The 17,443-nt window shown below is 45.9% G+C and overlaps 2 protein-coding genes and 1 long non-coding RNA gene across 4 annotated transcripts in view; 1 reads left to right on the top strand and 2 right to left on the bottom strand.

Annotated features, from left to right (window-relative positions):
• The window catches only part of LOC139787948 (uncharacterized), a 112,714-nt gene that overhangs the window by 2,338 nt on the left and 92,933 nt on the right, over positions 1-17,443 (bottom strand). The gene's annotated exons all lie outside the window — the stretch shown is intronic.
• Positions 1-17,443, top strand: part of LOC139787626 (POTE ankyrin domain family member B-like) — a 133,773-nt gene that overhangs the window by 46,405 nt on the left and 69,925 nt on the right. The gene's annotated exons all lie outside the window — the stretch shown is intronic.
• The window catches only part of LOC139787944 (ankyrin repeat domain-containing protein 7-like), a 118,687-nt gene continuing 102,880 nt past the window's right edge, over positions 1,637-17,443 (bottom strand). Inside the window, exons 2-7 of one of the 2 annotated variants that reach the window (XM_071727378.1) lie at positions 4,156-5,137; positions 3,662-3,776; positions 3,221-3,394; positions 2,992-3,098; positions 2,502-2,639; positions 1,637-2,034 (exon numbers count right to left, since the gene is read on the bottom strand). In XM_071727378.1, coding sequence (XP_071583479.1) covers positions 1,713-2,034; positions 2,502-2,639; positions 2,992-3,098; positions 3,221-3,394; positions 3,662-3,776; positions 4,156-4,379 — 1,080 coding nt within the window. In that variant the 5' untranslated portion in view covers positions 4,380-5,137 and the 3' untranslated portion in view covers positions 1,637-1,712. Of the gene's footprint in view, positions 2,035-2,501; positions 2,640-2,991; positions 3,099-3,220; positions 3,395-3,661; positions 3,777-4,155; positions 5,250-17,443 lie in introns of those variants that run through there. The other variant, XM_071727377.1, reaches the window with a different exon arrangement.

Raw genomic sequence — 17,443 nt, 5'->3', positions numbered from 1 at the left:
CCCAGGTGAGTTGAATGGTGAACTGGATTTGCAGCCACTTCTACGTGTATTCTTTTATCTTCCACAAAGCTTTCTCTTGGCTTTTCCTTTTTTTTTTTTTTTTTGCATCCGTTCTGAAACATTCAGACACAAAGAATTATCTCTGGCAGGAACAGATTGGGAATGACCAAACCCGTTTGACCTGAAGGGTTTTGGGGAGCCTGTATCATAGCAGTCAAACCTGCAAGAGTTACCGAGACTTGGGATTGCTCAGCACTAAAGTTTCAAAGCAATCTGTGAACGGAGTTTGCTCTGGACTTTCGGGACAATTTCATCTACCTTGGATTCAGCCTCTCCCAACTATTTTTCCAAGCCCAGGTTGGCTTCCTCCAGGTTCCTGCAGCGCCTTGTAGCAACTTCCAGTGAAGCTTCTGCCACAGACAGCTTTTTAATTTCAGCTCTCTGACATTAAATGAAATGGTTAGATGAGCATGAAAAAAGTTATAAAGACACGAATTCTGCCTTTAACTTATTTGATTATACAGTTACAACTGCCTTGAATTTAAAAAGTAGGAAAATTTTGCCTGCCACCAGCAGTCAGCACCTCCAAACTATCAGCAGCAGCTCACAGAGATTTCTGTTTTCTAATACATAGAGAAATAATATACTATATATTATAGATAATATTATACTTTTTGAACAATACGCCAGCATACACTGAACCATGTTATTTTCTTAACAAAAATCAAAGCAGTCTGTTTGATGCAAGAGCCACAGGTTGACTGCAGATATTCCTCTGGTGACTAAAGGCAGGACTTTGTATGAGATGGTTCCTGGGTCTGTTTCTGCATTCTACAAAGAATTAAATTAATACATTAAATTAAATGAATATTACTTAAATTAAAATAGTACATTAAATTAATACCAAGTTAATTTTAGAGTAACAACTTTCATAAATCTGGACAGGCCCTCCTTTCCTCCAGCCACCCACCCAACTACCATCTCCCAAAGGACCCTGTTATTTTGGCACTAGGAATACAAAGTTTTTCCCAGGGGAAAACCATTGACAGCACTGCTGGAGTTCTTCCCCCTCTTCCCTCTTCAAGAAACTGAAAAATGAAGAATAAGGTGGTTATCTGACACATGGAGGTATTCACCTCACTCAAACACTCTGGGGTTGAGAGGAAGAAAGAAATGGAATTTTAAATCACTCTGCACATCACTGTTCACAGACAAACAGCACACCAGTGTCTAATTACTCAACAGGACTAGCTCCTGTTTTCCAGAAAATAAAAATTAACTAAATGGGTACAGCAACTTTTAAACCTTTGCTCTGCCTGGGACTGGTGGAATTTGAAGAAAAAAGCTTCAACTAACATTCTAATCAGTCTTCTGACCAGTTAATTAGCCTAACACAGCCACAAAGAAGAAATTTAAAGACTGCTGCCCATCACAAAATAGAGAAGAGAAAGTTTAGTGGCTGAAATCGACTCCCTGAACACTCTCTGCTGTCCATTTGACACACAGCTCTGATATAACACACTTAAAAAAACTAAAAGAAGAACAGGTCCCAATCTAGAGTTCATTTATATTAAAAAATTAATTCTATGGGACACAATCCTGGCAGTAGACACGGAGCACACAAATCACAACAGCCTGACAAGGCCAAAAAGTAACAAATCAGCACATTCACAAAGCTTCTTGTGCTGCTCCTCCTGATGCCTGCACTGAAGTCACCAGGGAGCACAGTCAGTGGTGACAATACAAACCACCTCAAGAAAAGGCCACATCATTTCCTCTTGAGCTCCTCCATAGTTAAGGATCCTACCTCCTCTGTCCACAGCAGGTGCACCCCAAAAAATTGGAGCAGCTCCTGCCTGCTCAGGAGTGATGACTATGCTGGTATCTTCAGCATCACACTCAGGAGCTTCTCCTGTGTTCTCCTCGTCTGGTTTTTCTTTTATCCCTCCAGCAGCTCCTGCCTGCTCAGGAGATCCAAGTGCAGAAGCAGGAGCTTCTGCTGTGTCCTCTAGTTTTGCCAGGTACTGACTTACACTGCACAGAGAAAGAGAGGAAATAAAGTTGGTAAAAAGAACCACATGCTGGCACAACAGTTAACACCAATTTATCATCCCCCCTGCAAATATTTATAAAAATTCATAAACTCCTCAGTATTTGTTAAGGGTAATACACACAGAACTCACTCCAGCATTCCCTGCAGTCACATTCACCCTATAAATGCACATTCCCACCTTCCAAGTTACTAACTCCTGCTCAGAACATTTTCTCAGCCTGCCTTTTAGGCATACATAACCACCTGAGAGAATCTCAGTGCTAACCAAAAGCCCAGGTGACAGAATTGCTCTGGTACACCCCCCCCCCCCCCCTCTTCCACCCTCCCAAATGAAGATAAAAGGGGAATAGGGAAGAGAGACTTGAAGGTGTGAAAATAAGACTGGAAGAGTTTACTGGAAGAGGAAGAGACCACATCACTTATTCTAATTATAAAGTTCAAAGTTTACCGTAAATGGCCATGGAGATCAGCATAATCCACAGCTATCCTCCCATCTTTGTCTTCATGGGAAAAATTGGCTCTGTGAGAAAGGAGAACGTTGACCAAATACATCTTCCCAACAGAAGCAGCAATCATGAGTGGGGTTCTGAAAGATTCAAAACATGCAATGCCATGGATCATTTGACACAGACACAGTCATTATTTTCATTCCTGCTTGCTCTCAGAAGAAGTATTTTCCCCTTCCCTAACAATGAACACATTTGGATAAACACTCAAGCCAACCAAAGTCTTAGCTTTCCTGGACCCCCTCCTCCTTCTGAACCCCCTCCTCCTTCCTGTACCCCATCCTAATCCTGGACCCCCTCCTATTCCTGGATATCCTCTTATTCCTGGACCCCCAACTCCTTGTGGATCCCCTCCTCTTCCTGGATCACCTCTTCTTCCTGGACCCCCTCCTCCTCTTAGACCCCCCTCCTTCTCCTGGATAAACCCCTCACCTTTCATGCTCATCTCGAGCATGCACATCAGCTCCTGCTTTCAGGAGATCTTCTAATTTCTCCTCATGTTCTTCAGTGATCGCAAGAGTTAGTGGGGTACTGCCCTTCTGAAAAGTCAGAGAAATGCATCATGTTAATCATCAAAGTAAAAAAAAAAAAAACAACAACTTTAAAAGAAATATTGATGCAACTTTCTGAAAGGACTTCTTGAAGAAATATAAACATTTACCTTATTCTTGGCATCCAGTTTGGCACCATGCTTGATTAACTGTCCCACAAGGTTTTTACTACGAGCCAGGATAGCCAATTGGAGGGCAGTGTTGCCATCAATGTCTGCAAGATTTGGGTCAGCACCCTGCTCTAGCAGAAAAGTCACACAGTCTTGTTCTCTGAGCTGTACTGCCTGGGAATAACACACACACAACCCAAAAAAAAAAAAAAAAAAATGAATGACTTCCAGAATTCACATTTCACTCCATCACAGCTCGCTCAGCTTCTGATCACTGGGAAAGAAGAGCACCTGCAAAAATGATCTGACAGGTGCCTGTTCCACTCCAAATCCAACAGGCGTGTTTCCGCACAGCTCTGCGTACAGCGTCCTGCCAGACACCTCTCCTTTCATGCACAATCAAGAAGCCCCTCTTCCAAGAGCAGAACTTCTCTCACTCACCTTCATCAGGGGTGTTCTCCCAAAATTATCAACAGCATCCAACTGGCTGCCGTGCTTTACAAGGAATCTGGCAACCTCTGTGTGGCTGTTTGCACACGCCAGATGGAGAGGTGTCCTGAGAATTAAACATGAACTGACACACAAGGAAAGAACCAAAGCTGTGGCACCACCCAGCCCAGCAGACCCTGCCCAGACCCTGCTGCTCCTGCTGCTGCTGCTGCTGCAACCCCGCACACATCACCCACAGGGCAAGAGGCCTCAGCAGCTGCAAGAGAACCCTGCAGGGAGAGCAGGGCCAAGCAGCAGCCCAGCACCTCCAGGAGCACTGGCACCCACCCAGCAGCTCCCAGCACTGGAAAGCTCTCGAGTTCCCCCTCCCAGCTGACAGGGCACATCTTGCTTTGCAAGCAATCAGCTCCACGGGGGTCCCACACAAACCCTGCAGGGGGGATGCTCCCACAGGCCACCCCAGCATGCTGCCCGCAGCCCCTCACCGATCCTCCCTGTCGCAGCAGTCGATGCCCCAAATCTTGATCCACGAGTGCCAGAACCTCAGCCAGGACAGGTGACCGCGGGCGGCAGCGTGGTGCAGCCTGTCCAGATCTTTCTCCTCAATCTCAGGGCCGCTGGTGCTGGCGGCATCACCACAGGGCCACACAGGATTGTAATGGGGCACAGTCCTGTAGCGACGGTGACGCTTCCTGCTGAAAAGCCCCATCCCGGGAGCTCTGCGGGGTGCGGGGCATGGCCCCGCGGGAGCAGCAGGAGGAACACGGCAGAGCCGGAAGGGTGGGGGTAAAGGACAAAGGAAGGGCAAAAACAGGGACAGGGGAGGGAGGAGACAGACAGGGACGAGGTGGATACAAGGGGAAAGGCAGGGACGAGGCGGGAGAAAGGAGCAAACCAACGGCAAGGACCAGGAGCAGCCGGAGAGACACAGCCCAGCGCAGCTCAGCACAGGAGCCACAACGGCAGAGTCGCCCCTAACGGCAGTTGCCAGGGGCAACGGTGGGTGGGGCCAAACCACCTGCGGGGGGGGGAAGGGGGAAAGGGGCTGAACCAATTCACGGGGTGGGGGAGGGGGCTGAAGGGAAGGAAAAGGCTCCTTCAATCCTTAAACTTTGCATTGGTTTAAGCCTCAGCATTCATTCATTGCCACTACAGGTGACAATGGTCCCTTAAGTATCTGGGAGAAGGTGAGGAACTCTCCCCCACCTCTATGAGTCATGCAAAGTCGAAAATTCTCCCTCTGAGGAGAGGCTTTTTTATAACCAATTAAAAGGAGGAGCTAGAGAGGGTAAAAAATCACCCTTCTTTTGTGGCTGGTGCCCAGCTGGCTGTACTGGGGATTCTCAGGGCTACTCAGTTGCACTCTTTTTATTGGTGTGTGGTGGCTTTTGGTATCAAATACTGTGCTGAGAGCTGCAAGCTCTTTGTCACCAGCTTATCCCATCTTTTCACAACCACTTCTTGTCTCTCACCACATCTGTAAATGGCAAACTAGCTTGCTCTGACTGCACAAAGCTCACTGCAAAAGTTCCACAGCCACTGTACAAGTGCAGCTTGTTTCCCTAGACAAGTCTAACCCATGAAATGGACATCTAGAGGGAAATGGACATCTAGAATTCTCCTGGACTACCAGGCATTCTGTTCTCCTTGGCAGGACAACTCTGGGGAAAATGTTAACACAGATGTTAACCCTCACCATGCTACATGTGCCACACCCAGCTACACAGAAAATCATCTTACAGTTCCCTGCTGAAGGCCTCCAAAATTCAGCCCCCAAAATGGGAGCCTTAATAGGAGACCCCAAAACAGTTCCCAACTGAGAGACCCCCAAAATCAGTGTCACCCAAACCAGAGATCCCCAAAACACTCCCCCAGATAAGGATCTCTGAAAAAGGGGATCCTGAAATAAACCCCCAGAAGAGAGACCCCTAAACCAGGGATCACCAGCTGGGAGACCCCCCAAAACACCACTCCCCTCCCCAGCCTGGGGGCACAAATATACCAGGGGCACCTCCAGGACCTGGGTTAAAACCAAAGGTGGGACCTGGGGCTACCTGAACCTGGCAGGAGAATTCCATTCAATGGGTTGGAGGAACCTTGAAGATCATGGGGACACCTCCCACCAGCCTCCTCCTCCTCTTCCTGTTCCTCCTCCTCCTCCTCTCCTCATGTCCTCCCGAGGACACCCAGCTGCCACAAACCATTCTAGGATTCTCCAACTCCAACCATTCCATCATTCCAAAGTGTTTTCCTTCTGGCCAATGTGTTATTGCTTCTACAATTCCTGGACAATTGAATCTCCCTATCCTAGCTCTCTGTGAGAGTAAAGCAATCCATTTACTCCAGGTAGCATCGGTAGCATGATGGGAAGATTCTCTACCTGTGTACATAAAACCCAGTACAGGTAATCGTGGCACCAAGAGGAGCTGTGCTTCAGTACCAATCACTTCTGAAGCAGCTCTAACTCCTTCGTATGCAGCCAGTATCTCTTTTTCAGTGGCTGTGTAGTTGGCTTCGGAGCCTTTGTAGTTTCGACCCCAAAATACAAGAGGTCGGCCTCGAGTCTCTCCTGGAGCTTTCTGCCAGAGGCTCCATGAGGACCATCACCTCCATCTCCGGTGTAAAGAACATTCTTAATGTCTGGCCCTGTTCGAATTGGTCCAAGGGCCATTGCCTGCACAATCTCCTGTTTAATACTCTCAAAAGCAGCTTGTTGTTCTGAACCCCATTTAAAGTCTTTCTTCTTCCGAGTAACCTCGTAGAGAGGTTTCACAATCTGATTATAAAGAGAAATATGCATCCTCCAGAAACCAACAGTTCCTAAGAAGGACTGAGTTTCTTTTTTGGTAGTTGGTGGGGCCATAGCTGTTATTTTGTTAATCACGTCCATTGGGATGTGGCGACGTCCATCTTGCCACTTAACTCCTAGAAACTGTATTTCTTGTGCAGGTCCCTTGACCTTGCTCCTTTTGATAGCAAAACCAGCCTCTAGAAGGATTTCAATTATCTTCTTACCTTTCTCGTAGACTTCCTTTGCTGTGTCAACCCACACAATGATGTCATCAATGTCCTGTAGATGTTCTGGAGCTCCACCCTTTTCCAAGGTATCATGGATCAGTCCATGGCAGATGGTAGGACTGTGTTTCCACCCCTGGGGCAGTCGATTCCAAGTATACTGGATACCTGTTCTGAACAGAACAGTACAAACTCTCTCCTGGGTCTAGCCTATCATTCCAAAGTACTGCTGGGTAACTGGCAGTCTCCCTTCTGAAAGTTCAGGCTGGAGTTTAACTCACCTACCCCAGCAGTGTCATCTCCTTTGGGTCTGGTGTAAGAAGTGGGAGTTGGACCCCTCTATCCCTGGATCCTCTCCTCTTCTGGGTTGATGTAAACACTTTGAAAACACAAAATATGTCTCTCGAATCAGTATTTTTTCTGCTCTTTTTAAAAGATACCAAACATCCTCAATTAACAGAATTTTTCCCCAAACTTAACTAGCTTCTGTTTTATATCATGCTTGACAAGCTCCTAAAGATAAGACTGCTTATCCAGTCGCCTCCTGGTACACGGTCCAGACAAAGATAATAAATTGAGCAGGGTAACAAGGACTGAAAGACAATAATAAATAAAAGAGAAGTTCTTGAGATGGCAAAACCTGTGTTATTTCTAGCAAGTCTGCGTGCCAGTGATCTATGAAAAGACAGAACTCCCTCTCGGCGCTTCGTCTTCAACTACGGGACAGAGAAGCGGCAGGAGCGACAGACCCCACGCACCCGACTACAGCCAGAGGCCAGGGCCGGCGGACGGTGATAACATCTTGATTACTCCCTCCTTCTTTTCTCTTCTTAACGACTCTTCTCTCCAAAGTAACTAATTGTATAAATCCTAAATAAATCCTTTTAACTTGTTTAAATCATAAAGCTTTGTTATTTTTGTAAATTCATGCGTCATCTATGAGTAGTGGCTGAATTTTCCTCGCAAACAAAATATAAATAATAACTCGGATCGTAACATGGGTAAACACACACTCATCTTTTTCAAAAGTACACTCTCTAGGACAGTGACCAGGGACAGGTCTAGAAGAGAACATTGTTTAAAACCACAAATATATTAGGCAGATCCATGGAGAAATGACACAAGCAATGGCTTGCATTCCCTCCCCTGCTGAAACCACTCATGTCTACCTGGCAATACTGACAGCAGTCACAAGCTTGTAAAAGCTACCTTCAAACTGAGATAAGAAATGGAATTTCATTTTCTTCACGGATTTGGGGAATCTGTGCACTACTCTGCCTTACTGACAGCACTCCCTTTCTTTAATACATCTCCTGCAGTTTCTGATGCTGTCACAGTGCTGTCCCCAAAGTGGGTCCATTCCCTGGTGTGCCACAAGCACACACAGAGTCCAGATCTTTGACTTAATCCCCGTTTCTGCACAGAAAGGGGAGCAGGGTGCTATTCCACAAAGCAAGCTGCATTTCCTGAGACTTTTATACCTAAAATGGTGAGAAAGAACTGGCCACCTCTAGGATGTTGTGGAGTCCACAGCCATGCTGCACACTCCTCAGGGTGAGCTGGGGGGGCACCCATCACACCCTCATGGGGGATGAGCTGGGCTTCGGCAGGATTGGTTGGTGTTCCCCATTGCAGCCTCCACCCCATGATGAGCTGGGCTCTCTTGAAATATTTCCGTGTCACCCGCGAGGGGGCCGGACAGAGACGGACCAAGCGATTGGTGTGAATGTGCATTGTTAAAACAAAATAAGAAGTGCGCTTGAATGCTAGAATAAGTTGAGTAAGGTGTTGAAATTGTAAGTTGCTGAAATCTGAATACAATTTGGTAATCCAGAAAGGGCCCTCACAGTGGTAACCTCTGGAATAGGCATAATGGGGAATGAACAGAGTAAGGAAATTAATGCTAAAACCCCCTTGCGATGCATTTTAAAGCATTGGAAGGAGTTAGGTGGAATTCCGGGGGGAATTATAAAGAAAAAGACACTTGTGAAATATTGTCAAGATTGGAGGCCTCTGTATAAACCAAATGATGGAGAAAAATGGTCACCGGGGGGAAGTTTAAAATATAATACCATCCTACAACTTCTACTGTTTCTCCGTAGAACGGAAAAGTGGGGTGAAGTAATGTATGTTATTTACCTTAAGGGATAAGCTGGAATGGCAAAAGGATTGTGGAACAAATGTATCACCCCAAGATCCCTTTGTTTTAGCCCTAGAACATGATCAGAAAAACAGCAAGTTAAAGGACTGCTGTTGTGATGCTTGTAGAATAGGGAAACGATGCCTTAAGCTGAAAGGAGAAAATAGTGAAGCGGAAAGTACCATTAGCCTCCAAGAATATCAGTCTCTTGTGCCAGGATGTGGAGTACCGCTGCCAGTGTCACAACAGGAAATCAGCAGTAGCTCCGCAGAATTGGGAAGCGACAAAATAGAAGAATCGAAAAGTACTCCGCAAAAGACAGTAGGGGGAGAAATAGACGAAGAAAAAGCCCCGCAGGAGACAGGGAAAAGGGTGAAGAAGAGAGAGAAGAGAGCAGACACCGAAAACCTGGGAGATGATCCCGGGGAAAGGACTAGCCATTCATATTACACAAGAGCAACCGAGCGAAAGGAAAAGGAAAGGGAGGCAGAAATGGCAAAGATAGAAGAAGAAAGAGCAAAACTGGAAATAAAGAAAACGAGACTAGAGCAGAGAAAACTAAGGTAGGAGCCAAAGCTGAAGTAGAAAGGGCGAAGATGGAAGCAGAGAAAGCAAGACTGGAGGCAGAAAAAGCAGGAGCAGAAAGGGCAGAAATAAAGACAAAATCTCAGACTGGAGAGGGTGAAGTAGAGGGAGGAAAATAAATCTCAGAGAAGAAGGGAAAAGAGGTCCCAGAAAACTATATAATAGCCCCTCTTCGACAAGTAATGCCGAAATTAGGAGAACAAGCATGGATAAAAATACCATTTACCACAGGCGACCTTAACAATTGGAGAGAGGAAGTGAAAAATTTGAGGAAAGAAGCAGAAGGGGCCGCTAGAAGGTTAGAATTAAGTGCAAAGGATTTTGATGCTGATCGGGAGCATATTGATCTAATGCTATCTGAATTATCAGAGATGGAAAAAGAACTTGTTTTAAAAACTGGAAGGGAACAGGCTGCACTCCTTACGGGAGCCCGTGGATGTAGTATTTCCAACTAGTAATCCAAACAACCTGCGCCAATGATTTATTGCTGCAAAACAGAAGGCTAGTTGCACAGGGCTTGCGAAGAGCAACACCGAAAGCAGTAAACTGGGGAGCCCTATTTGAAGGACGACAAGGACAGAATGAAACACCAAGAGACTTTTTAGACAGGCTTAGAGAGGCAGTGAGAAAATATACCCCCTCAGATCCTGGTCACAAACAGGTAAACAACAACTGCTGGGATGGATAATGGGGCAGTGTTCATAGAATCATAGAATTGGCTGGGTTGGAAGGGACATCAGAGATCATCAAGTCCAACCCCTGACCCACCGCTGTGGTTGCTAGACTATATCTACAGGGATGGAGAGTCCACCACTTCACTGGGCAGCCCATTCCAATGCTTGATCACCCTCTCTGTAAAGAAATTCTTTCTAATATCTAACCTAAACTTCTCCTGGCACAACTTAAGACCATGCCCTCTTGTCTTGTTGAAAGTCGTCTGGAAAAAGAGACCAACCCCCACTTAGCTACAACCTCCTTTCAGTTAGTTGTGCAGATATCAGAAAGAAATTACAAAAACTTGAACACCCTGCAAATAGAGATCTGGAAATTTTAATGAATGAGGCCTGGAAAGCGTACAACAATAGGGAACAAGAAAAAGAAAAGAGAGAAAGTAAGAAACTTGCCAGAATTACGGCAGCAGTATATTCAACTCCAAAGCTTCCAGAGGCAAAAGCTAGAGGTAGAGGGCGTGGTTATCCCATGAGAGGGAAAGGAAGGTTCCAGCTAAATAAGGGAGTCCCAGATCAATGTTGTTATTGCCACCAAATGGCACACTTGCAACGAGAATGTCCTGAACTAAACAAAGAACTTGGAGGGAGATCTATTGTTCCGGTTGCTCATGATAGTGGTAACTGAAGGGGACCGGTGAGTCATTCCCTAGCAGACCCACCGGTTAAAATAGAGCTAGGGGAAAGTAAAAAGGAACTGGATTTTTTTTTTTAATTGACACTGGAGCTACCTATTCAGTCTTAAATCAAGAGTTAATGCCAAAATCTGTTCTAGTGTGTCCGGCACAGCAGCACTTAGTGGTGGAGTAACCTCATTCAGGGCACGATAGTCCACTGTCAGCCTCCACTCTCCATTAGGCTTCCTCACTGGCCATACAGGACTGTTGAAGGGTGAGTGAGTCTTGCTGATCACTCCTTGGCTCTCTAGTTGCCGGATCAGCTTGTGAATGGGGATCACAGCATCTCTGTTGACACGATATTGTCTTCGATGCACTATTGAAGTGGCAGTTGGCACCCGCTGGTTTATAGTTCTCAGCAAACCCACTACCAAGGATTTGTCTGAAAGGCCAAACAAAGCATGCAGCCATTCTCCATTCTCAGTCTTAATAGCTGCAGTACCGAAGGACCACCGGTACCCTCTCGGGTCCTCGAAATCACCTCCCTTGAGGTAGTCTATGCCAAGGATGCACGGAGCATCTGGACCAGTCACTATCGGGTGCTTATGCCATTTTATTCCAGTGAGGCTCACATCAGCCTTCACAATAGTCAGTTCTTTAGATCCCCCTGTCACTCCAGAAATAGTGACAGAGTCTGTCCCCTTCTGATTCGATGGCATTAGTGTGCACTGTGCACCAGTGTCCACCAAGGCTTTATACTTTTGTGGCTCTAATGTGCCAGGCCATCGAATCCACACAATCCAATAAATTCTGTTGTCCCTTTCCTCCACCTGGCTGGAGGCAGGGCACCTCTAAGCTTGAGCACATACAGCATTGTCAGTATGTGCATTACTGGAGTTTGCATCCCCAGTACTCACTCCTGATGTACAGGGATCTTGAGTCACCAGCATATTTGAATTGGGTAACTCCACACTGGAGACTTGGGCAGCCATCTTTTTAGAAGGACCTCCTTTCGCCTTCGTCTTATTCAGCAACTTATGTACTTGCTCCTCTAGGACAGTAGTAGGCTTCTGATCAAGCTTTTTCATGTCCTCTCCATACTCCCTCAGGAGTGCCCATAGGATTCCTCTTGCTGAAGTCTGTTTCTCTTGATTCCGTCTCATAGGAGGGTGTCACACTGCAGCGTGGGGGTCTCCTTCTGTCTGAGGAAAAAGGGATGAATACAGTTTCTCAGATTGTCCCTTTATAGCTGAGACCCAGGCCCGACAAGGGGCTGTGACAGCATCTTCACATTCTCGTACTGTTTTAATCACATCACCCACAGTTGCAGCCACATCTGCAGGAACCCATAGCATTACTGATAGTGTATGGTTAAAAGGTGGTGGTGCAGCGTGCACAAACCTTTGCGTCATGGGTTTAGGGCAAGGTACGTGATAAGGATCTTCAATGTCATCAGCATTATAGATCACGTCTCGTACAGCCAATTCTTCCAGATACCTGATGGCTTTTTCAAGTTTGTGTGCTTTGACCTGTGGGCAGTCTATTTCCTCTTTGTAGGGATATCTCTCCCTTACAGCTGCCAAGAGTCGTTTCCATAGGCTGGTGGTTCCAACCTTTTCCCCAAATGCCCGATCAATACCTGCATCTTTGGCCAGGGATCCCAACTGTCAGGCTTCCTTCTGAGTTAATGTTATGGTAGCAGCCCCTTCCGTCCAGCATCGGAGTAACCAAGAGAGAGGTGGTTCACCTGAAAAACGGCTGTAGTCTTTTCTCAGAGTACGCAAGTCTCTCATGGAATAGGACTGAGCAGATTCTGAGTGTGAGTCCTCCTCAGATGACTCTGCTTTAGAGTCTCTTCTAGCTGCTCTGCGAGGAGAGGCAGTATCCTCTATCTCCTCTATCACTTGGTCGTCTCCTTCAGACTTGGAGGGGTGAAGGCTCGTTTCTGATTTCCATTGTTTTCCTTTTCTCTTAGTTACAGGGTCAACAAGCAGCTGTGTGGGCTGAGGGGGAGAGGCTGTGGTATCTGCAGTGGTAGCAGCAGCAGGGCTTGCTTTCTGAGCAGCAGCAGTGTCCGTGGGGGTAGAGACAGGAGCTGCAGCTGTAGCAGAAACACTGGCGATGCTGGCCGGCCTTATCTGAGTTGTGCCCTTGTGTGAGGGAGGGCGAGAAGCGGCTGCGGAGGCGGGAGTGGGGGTGCTCTCTGCACGAGGAGCAGCTCTCACTCTCCGAACAGCAACTCTCGGCCTCCGAAAAGGCATGCTCAGTCTCATTATTGTGGTTTTTGTGTTTCTCCTCACCACTATATGAGAAAAATTAACAACACCCACCAGAAGATTGAGAAATGAAATGCTATTGTTACTAAAATCTGGGGGAGTCAGCCCAAAATACGATGGAATGGTATAATTTCCCAAATTAAAACTGGGAGTGTAATTACCAACCAAATTTTGTATCTCTGTATGAAACACTACTACACCATGCAACATGATATATATCAGTATTGAGGACCACATTGCAACAATGGTTCTTAAGCAGCTCTTCCGAAAAACAAACCACAAAGTAACAGCAATTCCAGCTGCAAAAAGACAGATTGCATACCCTAAATACCAAAGGTACAGAATGATTGGTTTAATCTCCAACCCTGTGAAATTTCCAAAGAACAAGATCTGATTCCAGCTCATCAATGCCATTCTTTCTGCTGGAGTTGGAATTCAAACTATTCAGGCAAATTAGTCAAAATTTAAATTGGACTCGAGCCAATTAGCTCGTCCCCCACGTTGGGCGCCAATAAATCTGTCACGGTTTAACACTGGCCCGGCGATTAAACCGAGTGACAGATGCTCTCTATTAATCTCTCTCTCCTCCTTTATAAGAAAGAAGAGAGAATAAGGGAGAGAGACTTATGGGTTGGAGGCTAAACCAATCTACTTTAATGAAACAATAATGCTATATGTATATATATACATATATATATAAATATACAAGAGAATGAATATCAGATTCCTTCCCCCTCTCCCCCAACAATTCTCACGCAAACCAAAGCTGCAGGGCAGCCCTGGGAAAGTCCAGGCTGGACACATAGGAGGCAGGAACACAGGCAGGCAAACGGACTGGAGGTGTAGGCTGGCACGGATCAGGACCACAGGCAGATGAATGGATGGGATCCTTCCAAGATGCCGGGTGAAGGCAGGCCGGCAGGCAGGGCAGCAGGCAGCCAGCCAGCCAGGGAGGCAGCCAGGCAGGCCAAGAGCTTCTGCTGGTCTTTTATAGTGCTACAGGTGAGACCAATTAGCTGTTAAGGGGGGTGGTACCCAGCACTTCTGCTGGTGATCTCAGGTGAGGCCGATCAGCTGGTAAGGGTGTGGCTTGGTCCTCGTGATCCCCCAACTCCATACTGAGGATGACGCACATGGGATGGAATACTCCATTTGAGAAACTTGCTGTCAACCTCAGCAAGTTCAACCATCTACAAGAAACTTAGAAAAATCACCTTTATCCTGGCCCAAACCAGGACACTATTCTAAATCTTTGAACAGAGAGACAGCTGGATGCTGCAAGTATCTTTTGCTGGTGTTTTGATGGAGTGCTCTGAAGTACTATGTTTCTGTCTCCCTCTAAATGGGATATTTCCCTGGGGGTTTGGTAGCATCTCCTTTGGGCAGCTATCCCAGTTGTGTAACACACAAAAAATTCCTGGTCAAATTATCCCTGTGTTTGACATAGAAAATGTAATGGTATCAGTTAAGAATTGTACAAGTTACATGAATGCAGAAAGGGAGTGAAATACTTGCCTATAGAAGTATTTAAATAGGATATGTATAAACATGTGGACACCACATGAGCAGATGGTGAATTTATTTTTTTACTTTCGGGCATCATTTTTTACTTTCAGCTTTGCTGTCTAAGCAGGATGCAGGGCCGCTACTGTTGCAGTGTGTGTGTAGGTGTCTCTTGTGATCCAAGTAGAGGCAGCCATACAGGGTTCTCTACCCCAGCAGTGGAATAAGGAAGGATGGAAGCTTTTTCTGCCCCCAGCAAGAGCATTGCTTTGATGTTACGAATGTAATGACAAATCCTGCCTAATAGTCATCATAGATGTGTTTTAAGCACTGGAGTTACAGTGGGGAGGGGTAAAGGGCTTGTGAGGGCTGTCAGGCTGTCTGGTAGAGGTGAGGGGGGAGTGTGGGACCAGGAGGGACAGGGGATATTTTGCTCCAGGGAGTCTGTGTGAGTGTATCAAAGCTGATGTATAGGTCAAAGCAGATATTGGATGTGTAAATGGGTGTTTAAATGCTTGCTGGCTTGCTGACAGACACCAGTCCTCCAGCAACTGGAAACAGCATGTGAAGCAGACAAACAAACTCTCTATTTTGGACCTTTAGAAACCAGATGTTCCCCATTACTCAGCTGCACTCTAAGTTCTTTTTTTGTCCTCGTGTAACCAGAAGCAGGCAGACAGTCAGCTGCTCACTGTTCTCTGTAGTGAAATGAGGCAACCAGGTGCCACTAATTGCCAGGTAGTGGGCATGAGCTTGTGTTAAACCCACCTGTGCCTGATTAGGGTGGGCCCCAACTGCAGATGAGCAGGATTAGGGGGGCAATAAAAGGTGAAGCCTGGAGCACAATCTCATTCAGCTCATTCCTGAGCAAGCCAGCCGATAGGTTAGCTGATTGCAGAGCAGTAGCTCTGAGCCAGGCTCGGCAACCCTGAGGGCAATAAACGCAGAGCACTATTCGTGAGTTTCTGCTGAAACGCCTGTTTGGACCTCGGAGTGCCGTGCCCTAAGAGAGGTTCGTCTTGCAACAGTTCTCTCTTTTGGTCCTCCAGCAACAAGGTAAGGTGGGGCTTAATGGATAAGAGGTAATGGAGAAATTCTGATTGGACAGAAGAAGTTCATTTTTTCACCATGTGGACAGTAAAAGATTGGAATGGTCTCCCAGGAGACGCGGTAGATTCCTCCCATTGTAGAAAGTGTTAAGACATCGAATCCATAGTATTATGTAGAGGGAAGGACCAGATGGTCTTTGAGGGCCCCTTCCAACACGAGTGATTAAATGAATCTATGAAATAAGAGAGAAAATTGACAGGTTTGGCCGAAGATCAGAGGATCTCCCACATGGTGTGTTTCTACGCTCAGGGGACACTGGGGGCTCTTAAATTTTGAACTTTGAGTTTGTCCGATTTCCGGAGACTCATTTATAGTTTTTCGTTAAAAAGATGGCCAACTTCCGGTAACAAAATGGCCGGCTTCCGGAGACTCATTTGAAGTTTTCCGGTAACAAGACGGCCGACTGCCGGAGACCCATTTGTAGTTTTTCGGTAACAAGATGGCCAACTTCGGGTAACAAGATGGCCGACTTCCGGTGACTCAATTGTAGTTTTCCGGTAACAAGATGGCCGACTTCCGGTAGCAAAGTGGCCGACTTCCGGAGACTCATTTGTAGTTTTTCGCTAAAAAGATGCCCGACTGCCGGTCAATGGTTTTGTATCTTCTTATATTCAGTGCGTGGCAGTGTGTATTGCGGTGTTCAATTCTTAGCAGTCATCGGATTGTTTCGTTTTTGGAGACAGCGCATCTGACACGTAGGACCAATCGTAACCCTGTTATGTGAGGTAACAAGGGAAAAGTGTGAGTTTGCAGAAGTGAACAGCAGGGTGATTTGGAATTAACAGAAGAGGCTTAACAAAAGGTTTTGGATTTACGATCCTCACAAGTAAGAAGAGGTCTCAAACCTATCTGTAAACGGGTTACACAGAACTTGGAGCCCAGGGTAGAAAATTACTAGAAGCAGAAAACAACTCCACTTTGAGAGTTATTAATGTTATATATTACTGGGACTCAATATTCTGTTAATAGTTTAATTTAATTAATAAAATTGCAATAAGCAAAACAGCGCTGGGTGCGTGGGGAGTCTCTGCTCCACTCGCACACATGCCTTAAAGTTTAATCTTTTATCTTACATTCCAGACCTTAATACATATTCATAACTATTCTAGTACATATTCATGACTGTTCTAGGAATAGGCTGGATTATGTTTATTAGTTCTTGGGAGAAGCAGGCCTTCAAAGGCGCATGCCCACTTTACCTCTGGGGATCTTTTTGACTCCCATCTGGTGGTCGTTGGATGAAGTCAGCGTCTGCCTCAGTTTCCCCTCTCACTACCCTTCGATTCCGCACATACACTCCTTCGCTTTTTCCTGTGCAACAATCTGCAGTCAGCAGTAAAACCACCTTAAATTGCAACGCTGTGTGGTGAGCAGCAAAATCAGCTTAGATTAGCAAAACAGGATGTACATTGTAGTGTTTTCAGGGTACAGAAACTGTGGATGTTTTGTTTCTTGTTCCCTTAAGCTTTGTAGTTACACAAAGAACAGTTATATTTCATTTTAACGAATTCCTACATTTGCATATTTCACAATGTTGAAGACAGATATATTATTAGTACTCTCAAAGTTGGGTTAGCAAACACTTTATAATTATTTAACAGGAATTCACAAACACATCTACTACATTAGCACGTTTTTGGGCTGCGCTAGAACTAGAACAACTCACAGTACTATATAAAGCGGCTCTGTCTGCCATAATTCCTATCATACAATGGGTCAAATATATTCAAGATAGAGCCAAAGTGGGAGGCTATGGTGTGGCTGCCTTCCACTAGCAGCTAGCCACTGCCCCCCCATGA

The sequence above is a fragment of the Heliangelus exortis genome, chromosome 27 (genome assembly GCF_036169615.1).
Source record: "Heliangelus exortis chromosome 27, bHelExo1.hap1, whole genome shotgun sequence".
Classification (NCBI taxonomy): Eukaryota; Metazoa; Chordata; class Aves; order Apodiformes; family Trochilidae; genus Heliangelus; species Heliangelus exortis.
Note: the sequence above shows the minus strand (reverse complement) of the source record. Positions and strands in the feature narration are given on the sequence as shown.